At 44.4% G+C, this 14,257-nt stretch overlaps 1 protein-coding gene across 1 annotated transcript in view; it reads right to left on the reverse strand.

Moving 5' to 3' along the window:
* Positions 1 to 4,381: 4,381 nt before the first annotated feature.
* Positions 4,382 to 14,257, reverse strand: part of BICD2 (BICD cargo adaptor 2) — a 65,305-nt gene continuing 55,429 nt past the window's right edge. The window contains exon 8 of the mRNA XM_053953454.1: positions 4,382 to 4,999. Within this exon, the coding sequence (XP_053809429.1) occupies positions 4,901 to 4,999 (99 nt within the window). The 3' untranslated portion in view covers positions 4,382 to 4,900. The remainder of the gene's footprint in view (positions 5,000 to 14,257) is intronic.

The following is a 14,257-nucleotide window of genomic DNA, read 5'->3' on the forward strand; positions in this document are numbered from 1 at the left end:
TGCAGTTCAATGACGACTACCACTGCATGGCCAGGAAAGATAGATTTAATGAGGGTAAGAATAACCTCTTCTAGACTTAATAAGACACTGGAGACCAAAAAGCGAAGGCTTTGGAAATATATGGGGTTCTTCTGATATGCTTTTCCTGGAGGAGATGCACATTTTGTTTGTTCTGGATCACATAATCCTTGGGGTGACCCATATGTGCTTTTGCACATGACGCTACGGCAAACATAGAGTTCCTTATTTATAAATAACAGAGTCCTTATTTATAAATCTTGGAATTTTGGAGTTTCTTCCCTTACTGAAAAGACTATTTTTCATGTGAAAATGAAGAATTGAAAATTACTGTGACGTCTTTTGAGTATTTGTGCAATCTCATTCTCATGAATTTGCGGCTGGGCCTTTGCACTTGCAGATAAAGCAGCACTGCTTTATTTCTCATTTACAACGAGACTAAACCAGCAAATGCAATAAAAAAAATTAAATTTTATGGCAGCACTGAAACTTCTTCTGTTGCTCTTAAATTTGGGGGGAAAAATGTCAGAAAGAAATGATTGATCAAAGCTAATTTTCAAGGGAAATTTTTTTAAGCCAAAACTCTACTGTGGTAGCTTTTGGGTTTGTTTTTTTGGTGGTTTGTTTTTGTTTTTGTTTTTTTTTTTGTTTTTGTTTTTTAATGATATCTTAGGCACTTTGGCAAAAGCAAGTCTATTCCATATTCACCAACCCCACTTACCACAGCAGTCAAGAATCCAGAAGAAAAAAACCCACAGAACAATATACAGAAATAAGGAACTGCAGATAAAAGTAATGCAGCCCTCCATTTGGGACAGAGGTCCTGTGGCAGCCTTTAAACTCTGGCATGAGATTTTTATAACAGTGTGGAATAGTATTTTAGCTGCACATCTTGAAGTTGTTGAACTTAAATATTTACTGGGGCTTGAATGTTAATTTTTCTTAGCACTGACGCATTTCCAATCCTGGACTTTCTAATATCACTAGTATTCTTTATACGCTGACTTAATAATTTGGGTGTGTTTTTTTTTTTCATTTAAATTGATTCAGATCTTTCTAAGGTAATACACCTCAGAGTTCTTATTTGGGCTCTCTGAAAGCAGAATTAGGTTCATACAATAGGTAATGAATGATCAGTGCAGTACCCATTTTTGGAGCCTGATCTTCACAACTGAAAATGCCCTCTATGTCCAAGGAGGGCACAAGAGCCATTCTTCACCTTTTAAATGCTGGGCTGGGGAAAACAGTAATCCTGTTGCCATTGCTTGACAAAAAACAATGAGATACAATACTAGGGTGGTGGATCCATTCACTTCTATCTCTGGGGTATAAAATGAGAGTGGATCATTAGGGGACTCATAATATGCTGATCAGAAAGGCTACGCTTGATGTTTGACTGTCCATCCTCACTGGAGAGGATGATGAGGATGAGGAGGTGTTGCTGAACACTAGCTAACAGCCAACATGTATGACAGACACCAGAATCCTCACCTGTTCAGTGGGTGTTTCTCTGTTTGTTGGCTGTTACCAAAATACCAGGGCTGAATTCATGACAGAGCACAGTAGTGTTATAGAAACCTCTGTGTATAGATTAGGTTCTGTTTACTGTGGGTTTGCATTTATATTTTGGAATGCTTAAAGCTGTAGACTTGTCAGATGTGCACATTCATTTGCAGCAGTGGGGGTGAACTCAGTGACCCAGAAGATCCTTTCAGGTCCATGTTCATAATTTATTCTTGTATCACATTATAAAGTAAATGAGGAGCTATAGCTTGTCACCATTCAATTAAACAGTTTTAAACAACACTGACTTTTGCATTACCTTTAAAAACAAGATGTGCTTTATTAATTGAATCATGCATCAAGGGTGATGTGTTTTGCAATCAATGACTTTCAGGAACACAAATCTCATTATTCAAAAGGAAAAAGCTCAGAGGTACCTAAGTGCTTTTAACAATGAGCAGAATTAGAGTTAAGCCCTTTCAGAAATTAAATAATCTAAAGGGCATTGCAGATTTTACCCAAGATTTTCAGCATCCTGAAATCAGCCAAACCAGGATTCTGTCAGATTGCTGCTTTGATTAGAAAGGTACTAAAACTGGAATCTCTGTCAAACAGGAGAGGGAAATACTGTTTTTTCCTGGGCACCACTAGATTAGAAATTTATTGCAGGTATGTTGATTTTTAATACATGCCACAATGGTCTGGCAGACATAAGGTATAGCTTTAAAACAGAAAGAGGGAATTCCAGCACTTGATTTTTGTCACCCTAGTCACTGTTAATCTGGCTTCAGAAACAAACACTGACTCATTTTGAATTCTGATAAAAGAGTTCTCATCTCTCTTTTTTGTTATTGTATGTACATTTCATCAATTATGAAATTACTCCATTACTGAAGGGTGACCCAGCAAATTAGCTGAAGCCAAAATATTTAGTAAAACTTAACTCTGAAAAGAAAAAAACCAAAACAAAATGGGTAGTACAATATTTCTGTAATCTATTATTAAATGATCCAGAATACAGATGTATGCTTTTTGAAAACATGACTCTTCATGAAACTACTCAAAGGTTTTCATAAAATTTCACACCAGCCATATCAATTGCTCTACTCACAGACCTGGCTGGTCTATGTGTTACCAGGATCTTGGTGATTGCAATACTGTCATGAGCCGTCAGAGGAGGCCAGGGTGATCACCACAGTCCTGCCCAACCTTGGCTGGTCTTAGCGGAATCATAAAGCAGAGGCAGAGGGAAATGTCTACATACAGCTCCTGTCCTGCAATAGCATGCCTGTTTTCTGTCACATGGGAGACATCATGTCACATCTGTACCCAGGGAAGCAGGTAAGTAAACCTCATTTATTAAAGCAGTCAGTTTGCATCTTCTGTCTTCAAGGAGTCAGTGAGCCAACCCTAGCACAGAATGTATTGAGTATGATGGATCAGCACAAACACCTTAGGTGACTTTAAAAAAAAAAATTAAAATCACAGAATCATAGAATGGTTTGGGTTGGAAGTAATCTTAAAGATAATCTAATTCCAATCCCCATATATATATATATACATATATATACATACAATTATATAAAGCCTGAACTTCCTTGAAAGCCACAAGCCACAAGTGAGTGGCTTTTTAGCCAAAGCACTTTTATTTTTAGATATTTATCTCCTGAAATATACACTAGCTTTAGTTTTTACCTTGTGTAGACATTTTGGATATTCTTAATAGACAGGAGATGTTAAGACTGTCTTCATACCTATATTTTCTTAGCTGTCATTATGATGAGCAAAAGCAGGCATTAAGTAGTGTGGTCTTCACTAGCAATTTGCGAGGTTTAAATACTTTTCCACCAGCAGCAACTGTTCTACCATATGACTTCATTCACAAGTCAAAAATACAATTGGACGTGAACTGAAGATCCAAGAGTGGAGTTGCTGGTGGAGTTCCTTCAAATCTCTGAGAAATCAAATCTTTTCAGGAGTGCTATTAGCCTTTAATTATTTACTACTCTTCATGTAGCAGGTTGATCTGCTAGTGCGAAATTACACCAATTTTCGCAGCTATGCCACTGGGACTTATTACCTTAGTTTCCACATCAGCTCTTGGCAGCAAATCTTCCTAAACTAATGAAACTAGGCATGTATGAGACATGTATATGGCCATACTATTTATTACATACTGAGATTTTTGATTGATTTCAGTAATTTACCTTTGTTCCTCTCAGTACAATAGGATATCTGCTGCAGGACCCTCAGCATTGCCTGCCTGGTTTCTTACCTTTCACAAGGTCCCCCTGCAAGCTGGCAATGCCAGTGAGTGGTGAGCTGAGAGTGTGCAGAAGTGCCCACTTATAGGTAGCCACATCTCCCAGCCGGGCCACTGGCTGCTGGATTCAGCTGGGATGAAACCTTGGCCATGCTGATTCAAGCAGCGCTCAGACTCGGGGTTATGGATGGGCAAAGGGGAAGGTGCACTCACTGCTTGCCAACCACTCGGTCAAACCTGTGACCTAACACACAGCTGAAGACAGCTTTTGCTGCCACAACCCATTCCTGCTAGGCACTGAAATTAACAAGCAGGGCAGGTTCTATGCAAAACAGATCCTGAGCAAGCCCAGAATAGTTATGTGACACACGGACAAACGGTGAATGCTCAGGAAGTGAACTGGGTTACCAGAGCAATTAAAAAAAAAAAAAAAAACCAAAAAAAAACAAAACAAAAAAAACCAAAACCAAACCAAACAAACAAACAAACAAAACCCCCAAAAAAACCAAAACAAACCACACACACAAAAACCAACCAACCAAACAAAAACAACAAAAAACGAAAAAAACCAAACACTTCTTCACAATTGTGGTTCCATTTATGTCTGTCATGTGACTCAGGGTAATCACTTGCAGCACTGGTATCTATTCATAAAGCTTCATACTCCTGAGCTGCCAAGCCAGTGACTCACTGAAAGAGCAAGCAATACATCCAAGGTGAGCTGTACAAAACCACGGGTAACCATGGCAAACCTGAACAAAAGGGAGAAGGGCAGGGGTGAAGGGGAGAATTCTTGAGACAAAAGTCAAATCTCAGTGTAGAAGAAGTGTGACCAGCTTTGATGTGCTCTCAGCTCCCATTTTCCTTGAAGCAGCAGAGGGTCCTGTGAGTGGATGAGTCCTGCTGTCTGGTGCTGCCTGGCCCTGTCTGGCTCTCTCTGGCCCTGTCTGGCACTGCCATCTCGTGTTCTCTGCCAGAACTGCTCCTGATTCCACACAGCTGCCAATAATTATATTTTGTATGTTCAGGCATAAGGGCCACATCCCTTTTATGTTTCTTACTATTTTTCAATTCCCACCACGGATTCTCCTCCCTTCATGCAGACCACAGTCAGTGTTATTTCTCCAAGCTGACTTCCAAAGGGAGTTGCTCTGGACATTCAGCAACTAGGTAATTATGTGTACTGTTGAGAGCTGGTACCTGGGAATTCTGTCCCTATGGAGAAAGACAAAACCACAAGGAACTTACTTTTACAAACTGAATCTTATTTTTGAGACCTGTTACTAAACAACCTCTTGATTACCAGCTAAAAATAATTAATGCTTTTCCCATCTTAACAAGGCAGGGTAATTTTAGGATACCCCTTAGAGACAGGTAAGATCACATGATAAAACCTCCCTCCAACACTGTGCATGGCATGTCAGCACTCTCCTTCTTGATGGAGACATCTGGCTGCCAAACAGGAGAGAGGTTTCTGCTCCAGCTCCATGGCTCTGATACATGGCTCAATAAAGGTTTGTTGTTCCTCTGGCAACAGCAGGAAGCTGATGTTTCCCTGTTGGATCAAATATTTCATTCTTTATCCCTTGATAAAAATTTGAGCTGCATTAATTTGAATTCCAGGGTAGAAGCCACAGAGGAAAAAAAAAAACTAAGCAACATTTGAGGTTGGTAGAAGCTGCCTGAATGTTTAGACAATATAATTAGAAATAACTGTCATAGGTTAGTAGCAGTCTCACCACCAGAAATTAAGGGGAAAATGTTTGTTATTACAGAACTGTCAAATTGAGTGTTTTCGCTAAATTTGAGTTAGCATGCGACTGAATGCTGAGACAATGTTGAACTGAAAATTTCTGTGTAAAAAATAGGGAGTAAGGTTTTGCAGAGAAGATATAAAACAAATAATGTCAAGCAATATGAAGAAGCATACATTTAAATGCATTGCTTCTTATTCTCTCCTTAAAAATGGAGAATTGTAATTTTCCTCAAATAGATTACTGTTCGAAAAGCAGAAATTATCAGTTTCAAAAAAAAATTAAATGCTGTTATTGAGAATGGGTCATGTAATTGCTAGTGAGAGTTTCTTTTTAGAACTTTCACTCTTTTAACATTTTTTCTTCCTCTTATGTTTGCTTTAAAACCATATACTAAATCATCAGTATGGAAGTTTCTCCTGTGAGTTAAACCTGCTACAGTATTTTAGCCTAGGACATTCAGAGCCCAAATGGCCATCTGCTGGTATTTATTTTAAAAGTAACATCAGAGATGCTTCAAATATATAAAATTGTGCCAAATTCTTGCAACATAGTCACATGGGTACATATTTGGCTACACACAGTGTCCTTCTAATATGACACCTGATTCCATCAAAAGCCTCAATATTTGGGGGTTCTGCCCTGAAAGTAATTTTCAGCTTAGTTCAATTCTCATTCTCATGAGGCTGATGGGAGGTCTGGACATGCACTAGCTCACTTCAGCCTGCCTTAAACTCACCTCATTTACATCTAGCTAACTCAAGCTTTGCTCATGTATATAACTTTCAACTGCAAGCAACACATTACATACATTGTCCTAGTTAGATATCAGTAGAGATTTGGTTTAAATTTTAAATTTTTTCTCAGGTTTTCTCCAGCACAGTCACAAAAATCAGCTTTCATTACACTGCTCCCACTCAGTGTATTACCTTTGCTTCAGAAATACTCTAAAACTAAAACTAGATCCAGCTTGTTAGCTGGCTTTCCTGGGCTTTTTGAGTTTTTTAAACAGTTGCTGGACCTAGGACATTTTACAACCCTTTCACTTGATAACTATGAAACCTGATGGCTTAGTTCAGGAGCAGCATGTCCCAAAGTGACAGGACTGGGTAAGGTAAAGGGCAGATCAGCTCTCAGGTTACCTTTGAGACATCGGTAAGAATAAGGAAAAACATCCCCTTCTCAGTTGTGATTACTTCCTGTTGCAGTGTGCAGCTACGCAAACGGAGCAAAAGGGCTTTGTGAATTTGAGATGGGAGTTTCTATTTCCTAAACCTAAAGCTGGAGTTTCTATTCTGTATTTTTACGTGTATTCATCCTTCCCCCTGAAGTTATTCCCATTGGATTTTACCTATAATGTATTCACACTGGGCATTGTTTTATTGGTCTCACCTTATCTCTTATTTTTCCCTATAAAACCTTTGTCTGGACCCCAGACCAGGGTCACTTGTACGTGCGGCGATCGGGCAAATACAACCTACTTTGGACTGCACAACAAGTGTCCACTCTCTTAAGTCTCTTTGTCTCGGTCTTGCTCGCGCTCTCTAAACAGCTGTGTCCGTATCAAACGGACCTGCAAAGGTGTTTGTCGCTTCTCTCTCTCTCCGGCGGCTCCCGGAGGCGCCTGGCCAGCGCTCTGGGAAAGAGTGCCCGGGCGAAAACAAGGAAGTCGGACAGAGAAGAAAAGAACGAAAAACGACAAGTGGCGCCCAATGTGGGGCTTTGATGCGGAAGCTGTTTTCATAGCGCAGCAGATAGCGCTCCGGTTTGGGGCTTTTCCAGACGCGGGAGACACGGCTGCTAGCGCCGAGCCGCCAGTGCCATTGTCCGCCCAGCGGGAAAAAGCCGATTCGACCACAGCGAGTCCGAGAGGGTTCTGCTCCCTCCGCTCAGCTCCGCAGATCTATCGCCACTGAGAAACTCCTCTGGCTCCTGCCAACTTCTGGGTTTCCAGCAGAGAGAGGACGCAACTTCTGCACACCCCAGAAGACGTCTTCAGACCGAGAACCGCTGCTGTTTTTTGTTTTCTAAGGGTCGACGGATAGGTAAGATTCAGTACTAATGCGGGAGGGCCCCGATTAGTGGATCTGGGTGGAGGCAACCCCCGTCCCCTCTGAGGCAGAGGGCACGCATGCGCGCTGCGTGCGGGGTAGCCGCCGTCGGGTTTTAGACTTTTTTAGGTTTTTTTTTTTTCTCTGTTTTTTCAGCAGCAGGCGGGTGAGGCTTGCTGATGGGCAACATGGGTGGGAAGTTGTCCAAGCAGCAAAAAGAGATTTACTACCAAGTAAAATTAACCCTGACACAGTCAGGAGAATGTTTTTCTAAAAGTTTTGTGAAAAAGTTTATAAAGTGGTTGACTTTACAGTTTCCAAACGTCTCAGCTCAGGATGTGAGGCAGAAAGTTTTTTGGAAAGGGTTGGCACAGTTTTAACAGAAGGCACCAAGAAGGGGGATCCTTCAGTGAAAAAGGGTTTCATGAGGATCTTTTTGTTAGTTTATGACATTGTTAAAGAGGGTGCAGACAGTCGGGAAACGCGGGAAACTGAAAAGAGTCCATCTGCTTTAGTTCCCTCGTCCCCCCGACCCCCACAGCCTGAAAATGCTAATCGCTCTGTTGAAACTTCTGTTTCTAAACCTTCTGCTTCTTTCCAGGGTTGTTGCTGTTCCCAAAACTTCTGTGCTTCTTCTAACCCTTTCCCTCACCCCCCACGGGACGATCCGCCACAAGATGGCGGCGGCCGCGTGGCGGGGGTCTTTGTCTCATCACCAGATGGACAAAGAAGCGCAGCGGGAACTCCTTCTTCCCAGGTACCCCCCCCCACACCAGTCCCTGACCCTCCTTCCCTTTGTCCTGACCCCTCCTCCTCCTCCTCTCTTGCGGCAGACCAAACTCCTCCAAAATGCTACTGCAGGCCTCCACCCACAGCACTGCCCCTCCAGGTGGTTCCTTCAGCTCCACCCCTCGAGGTTGCACCACCCGATCCCGTCCCGCTCCACACGGCATCACCAACCTCAGCCACTCCCACACAAACCTCTACCCCCGAGTCTCCGGACCCTGCCCCCGCTCCTCCTGTTCCCCTGGGCCCGGCCTCTGGTTCCCATGGCGACGGGAAAGGTGGGGAGGCCGAAGCTGGGAAACAGAAAGCAGGCAGGGATTCAAACTCCTTGTTTCTCGCGCCAGTGTTGTACAACGCGAGAGAGCAAAACCCCAGATGGGAACCACTTTCATACGAAAGCATAAAGGAACTCTGCAAAACGAAACGTGAATTTGGGCAAAAAAGCGAATTTTTTAAAAGCATGTTAAAAGCAACTTTCAATTCTAACACCTTAGTTCCCACTGATTTAAAGCGCTTGTTCAGCTGCTTGCTCCCTCCATCAGAATACAGAATGTGGGAAAGAACTTGGAAAAGGTTTGCAGGAGACCTTCTTCCAGAAATTTTGCAGAGTCCCGATTATGCAACAGATATAGAGGATGATGAGATAACCCTCGAACACCTTGTGGGTGAAAAAGATTGGAATCAAGCCCAAAAACAGGCAGCAGGGATTCCAAAACCAGTGTCAGATCTCACAAAAGACGCAGCAGAACGGGCATTTCTCAGTATGCCCTCAAAAGAACCTATAATACCTTATATTGCTCTCAAGCAGTCTGTTTCAGAGCCATTCATGGATTTTGTTGATCGAGTGAGAGACACAGTCGAGAAAAAGGTGGAAGGGCAAGAAGCACGAGACGAACTCACGTTTGAAATTGTCACCACAAATGCAAATGATGCCTGTCGGCGAGTCATCATGGCTCTTCCAGCGTCACCTCCGCCTACGCTGCATCAGCTCATCGAGGAGTGCACAAGAAAAGCCACACTGATAGCAGAGGACTTAGTGAGAAGGCCTCGAGAGAAGGTGGTTGCTCCAACATCGGCAACCCCAAAAACTCTACCATCGAGACCTCCTCCACACAAACGCAGGTGTTTTTACTGTAATCAGGAAGGCCACTTCATCAGCCAATGCCCTTTTCAGGGGAAAGCGCCTCCCCGGGACGGGGGTGGGAGGGGGAAAAGTCTTCGACCAGAAAAAAAACTAATTGGGGAGCGCGGATCCACCCCGCGCGATGACACAAATGGGGTGGGTCAAAGCGTTTGTGCTAAGGCAGCTGTACACCGCATTGTGCCTAGTGTCAGCAGCCAAGTTTACACCACTGACAAAATTGAACCTTACCGGTTGCGACTCACTGAACCCATTCATTTTTCTAACCAGGAATGGCATTTCATCATAGCAGCAGCAGAACTGTTGCCCCGCATTCAGGACTGCGAAACTCACAGAAGGAATGATCTACTAAACTGCAAGTACCTTGTCATTGGTGACACAAAGTACACCCCACAAGAGATAGAGATCCCTCCTGCCATCCTTTCACTTGATCCTAGGACCTTCTATCTCATGGCACGTTGTGTCCACCCCCCTCTCTTCCTGTCACAGGGACAGATCATTGCCCAGGCAATTCCAGTGCCTCAGCTCTTGTGTGATGATCTAGACCTGTCAGTCTTCTACACCGAGACGCTGGGAGAGGAGAAGCCCCTCGTGTGGTGTGGCATTAAGAGCGAGGGGCATTCCATCCAACTTCAGGGGATGATGGACACGGGGGCAGATGTAACAGTCATTCCCTCACACAAATGGCCTCAACAATGGGAGCTTGAAAGTGTGGGCAACCCAGTTTTAGGTGTGGGAGGTCCACAATTGGCACAGCAGTCTAGGAACACAGTCCAAATTGAGGGGCCGAATGGGCAGTTAGCATCTCTGCGCCCATTCGTTTTGGATTCAAAGTTTACACTCTGGGGAAGGGATGCTCTGACTCAATGGGGGGCAAAATTAGAACTGCCAACCCCCCAGGGTTTTTGGGTGCGGCCACTGAAGAGCGCCCTACCCAAAAACTCAAGTGGCTCACAGATACGCCCGTTTGGGTAGAGCAGTGGCCGTTGCACACAGAAAAGTTAAGAGCGCTCACTCAGATTGTGAAGGACGAATTAGTGAAAGGACATATAGTGGAAACCAACAGCCCTTGGAATTCGCCGGTTTTTGTGATTAAGAAACCGGGGACAGACAAGTGGCGACTCCTCCATGATCTCAGAAAAATTAATAATGTAATTGAAGATTTGGGAGCTCTTCAACCAGGGATGCCTTCTCCATCAATGCTCCCCCAAGATTGGAAATTGGCAGTGATAGACATCAAAGATTGCTTCTTTCAAATTCCCCTGCACCCAGACGATGCACTATGCTTCGCCTTCTCTGTTACCTTCCATAAACAGAGAGGCTCCCATGAAACGCTACCACTGGAAAGTCCTACCTCAGGGCCTCAAATGCTCTCCTACCATTTGCCAGTGGTACGTTGACAAAGTTCTATCCCCAGTGCGTGCCAAGTGGGAAGACTGCATTTTTTATCATTACATGGATGATGTCCTTGTTTGTGCTAACAGTGACAATGTACTTGCAGAGGCGTTGGAGGACACTATCACAGCCTTGTCAGAGGTTGGATTTGAGTTGCAGAAGGAAAAGGTGCAACACCTGCCACCTTGGAAATATCTGGGCCTTGACATTAGCAACAGGACCATCACGCCCCAAAGGCCAATGATAAATAACAACCCAAAAACACTACGGGACCTCCACCAGCTGTGTGGGTCTTTGAATTGGGTCAGACCCTGGTTGGGGCTCACCACGGGAGATTTATCCCCCATTTTCAATTTATTGAAAGGGGGAAAAGAGTTAGACTCCCCGAGAGCTCTGACCCAAGAGGCCAGGGCTGCCTTGGAGAGAATTCAGTCCACCCTGGCAGACAGACAGGCCCACAGATGCCACGAGGGCCTGCCCTTTCGATTTATCATCCTTGGTAAGTTGCCACACCTGCATGGGTTGATTTTCCAGTGGGACACAGACCAAAAGGATCCTCTCTTAATCATAGAGTGGGTGTTCCTGGGTCATCAGTTGTCCAAAAGTATCACCAAGCCACAAGAGTTGATGGCCCAGCTGATCATGAGGGCCAGGGCTCGCCTGCGGGTGTTGGCAGGGTGTGATTTCATGTGCATTCATCTCCCTATTAGAATATCTACGGGGAGACTCTCAAAGGAAACACTTGAGTATCTGCTCCAGATAAATGAAAACTTACAGTTTTCCTTAGACAGCTATACCGGACAGATTTCCATTAACCATCCAGGTCACAGACTGTTTGAAATACAGTTTGAATTGATTCCAAAAAGTATTCAGAGCAGTGAACCACTGAAGGCATTGACCATTTTTACCGACGCGTCAGGAGGGTCCCACAAGTCGGTGATCACATGGAAGGACCCACAGACTCAGCAGTGGGAAGCTGATGTAAAGGTTGTAGAAGGTTCCCCACAAGTTGCTGAGCTGGACTCTGTAGTCAGGGCCTTTGAGAGGTTTTCAGGACCAATTAACATAGTTACAGATTCAGCATATGTAGCAGGTGTTGTGTCCAGAGCAGAACATGCAGTGCTCAAGGAAGTTTCCAATCCAGCAATATTTAGTTTACTCTCGAGATTGATCCATCTAGTTTCCTATCAAGAGCAGCCTTTTTTCATAATGCACGTGCGATCACACACTGACCTCCCAGGTTTCATCGCAGAAGGCAACCGCAAGGCAGATGCTTTGGCCGCTCCTGTACAGCTGGCTGGCCAGCCAAACATTTTAGAACAGGCCAAACTGAGCCATCAGTTGTTTCATCAGAATGCACCAGGTCTGGTCCGCCAATTCAACCTGCGGCGTGACCAAGCCAAGGCAATTGTGGCTGCTTGCCCCGAGTGTCAGGAGTCCACTCTACCAGCCCTGAGTTCGGGAGTGAACCCAAGGGGACTCCGCAGTTGTGAATTGTGGCAAACTGACATTACGCACATTCCAGAGTTTGGGAGATTTCAACATGTCCATGTTTCAGTAGACACCTTCTCCGGAGCAGTTTTTGCCTCGGCCCACGGAGGACAAAAGGCCACAGATGCAAAAAAACACCTCATGCAAGCATTTGCGACCTTGGGGGTCCCCACCACTATCAAAACTGATAATGGCCCAGCTTATATTTCAAAGGCGTTCGGTGAGTTTTTACAGGAATGGGGGGTGAATCATCGGACTGGAATTCCACACTCCCCCACAGGCCAGGCTGTGATAGAAAGAACACATCAGACCTTGAAAAAGGTCCTCCTTCGCCAGCAGGGAGATATCCAAGTGGTCTCTCCACAACTCAGGCTCTGTAAAGCTCTTTTTACTATTAACTTTTTAAATTGTTCTTTTGATAGTCCTGAACCGCCAGTCCTGCGACATTTTAAACAACATCAACAGCTCAAGCCTGATGAGAGACCTCCAGTGATAATTAGGGATCCAGACTCTGGAGAAATCCAGGGTCCACACCAGCTCATCACTTGGGGACGGGGGTATGCGTGCGTGTCCACACCCTCCGGCCTCAGGTGGATTCCTAAGAAATGGGTCAAACCCTACACTCCTGGACGGGGAGGGAGTCCAACACAGAGTAACCCCCCTGATGCTTCAGAAGACCCCACAGATGACGCCGTTGCGTCAAACAGGAAACGCCGCAAGGGAGGAAGAGAACCCTAATTCCTGTTTTTCCTTTATACTGTCAGAATTTTTATAGTTAGTTTACCTTGTTGTATGGTTTCATTTTTTTTTCAGACTAGCAGGATGTCAATTTCTACGTTCCTGCTCCTCGTTTGGCTCCAGAAAATGACCTTCTACCTGTCCACAGGGGACGCATGGATCGTCCCTCAGCCACGAAAAAATGTGTGGGTCACCCTTGCCCAAGCTTTGAAACAAGAACACCTGTGTTTAGCCACTGCCTCAGCAGAAAATCCGATGTCCACGTGCCTGGTAGGGATTCCAAGCAAGGGGCAAGAATTTCCACAGTCTTTGATCCATTTGCAAACTGAATTGAATGAAAACAATCCACCAAACATCTGGGCAGAGTTCTACAAGCACAAGGATGTTGTAGAACGTGTTAAAATACCTGTTCAGAATCCCCTGCTTCTGTGGCAAAGGTTTGTTCTAGACTTACCCGCTGCTGATGGAGAGCCCCAGGAATTAGAACTTCTGGGCTCCACAAAAGCTGAATTTTGCGTTCAATTTAATTTCTTTCCAGATAAAGAAATAAAACAATATGCACAGGTCAGACAATACAAGATGGAATTCAGAACAAGCCAATGGTGCACAGCTGTTGCTGTTTTAGAGGTCCCTAGCACCACGGATTTCTCTCCCCGCAAGCTGGAAAAGGGAATGTTTTTCATCTGTGGGGATAGAGCATATCCGGGAATCCCTTCTCGTCTGGTTGGAGGTCCATGCATTCTGGGGCGTCTTTCCCTTGCTTCCCCCAACATGACTCAAATTCCAATTGGGCAAACAAAAGGTGAAACAAAAATTATTAAACGGAGTGCAGGTCAATTTGACGAACATTGTGATGCCGAAATTTACCATTGGGCAAAATCAAAAAGGGTTGCTGTCTCTGTGTTCCTACCATGGGTAGCAGCAGCCAAAGCATTAAGTGAATTAGGCAATTTGGAATGCTGGGTGACGAAGCAGGCAAGTTTAACATCGGCAGCCTTGAGTGACCTGCTTGCAGACGAGGAAATTACCAGGAAAGCCACCCTGCAAAACAGGGCAGCTATCGATTTCCTGCTGTTGGCACATGGGCATGGATGCAAAGAATTTGAGGGATTGTGTT

This window comes from Vidua chalybeata, chromosome 12, assembly GCF_026979565.1.
Source record: "Vidua chalybeata isolate OUT-0048 chromosome 12, bVidCha1 merged haplotype, whole genome shotgun sequence".
Classification (NCBI taxonomy): Eukaryota; Metazoa; Chordata; class Aves; order Passeriformes; family Viduidae; genus Vidua; species Vidua chalybeata.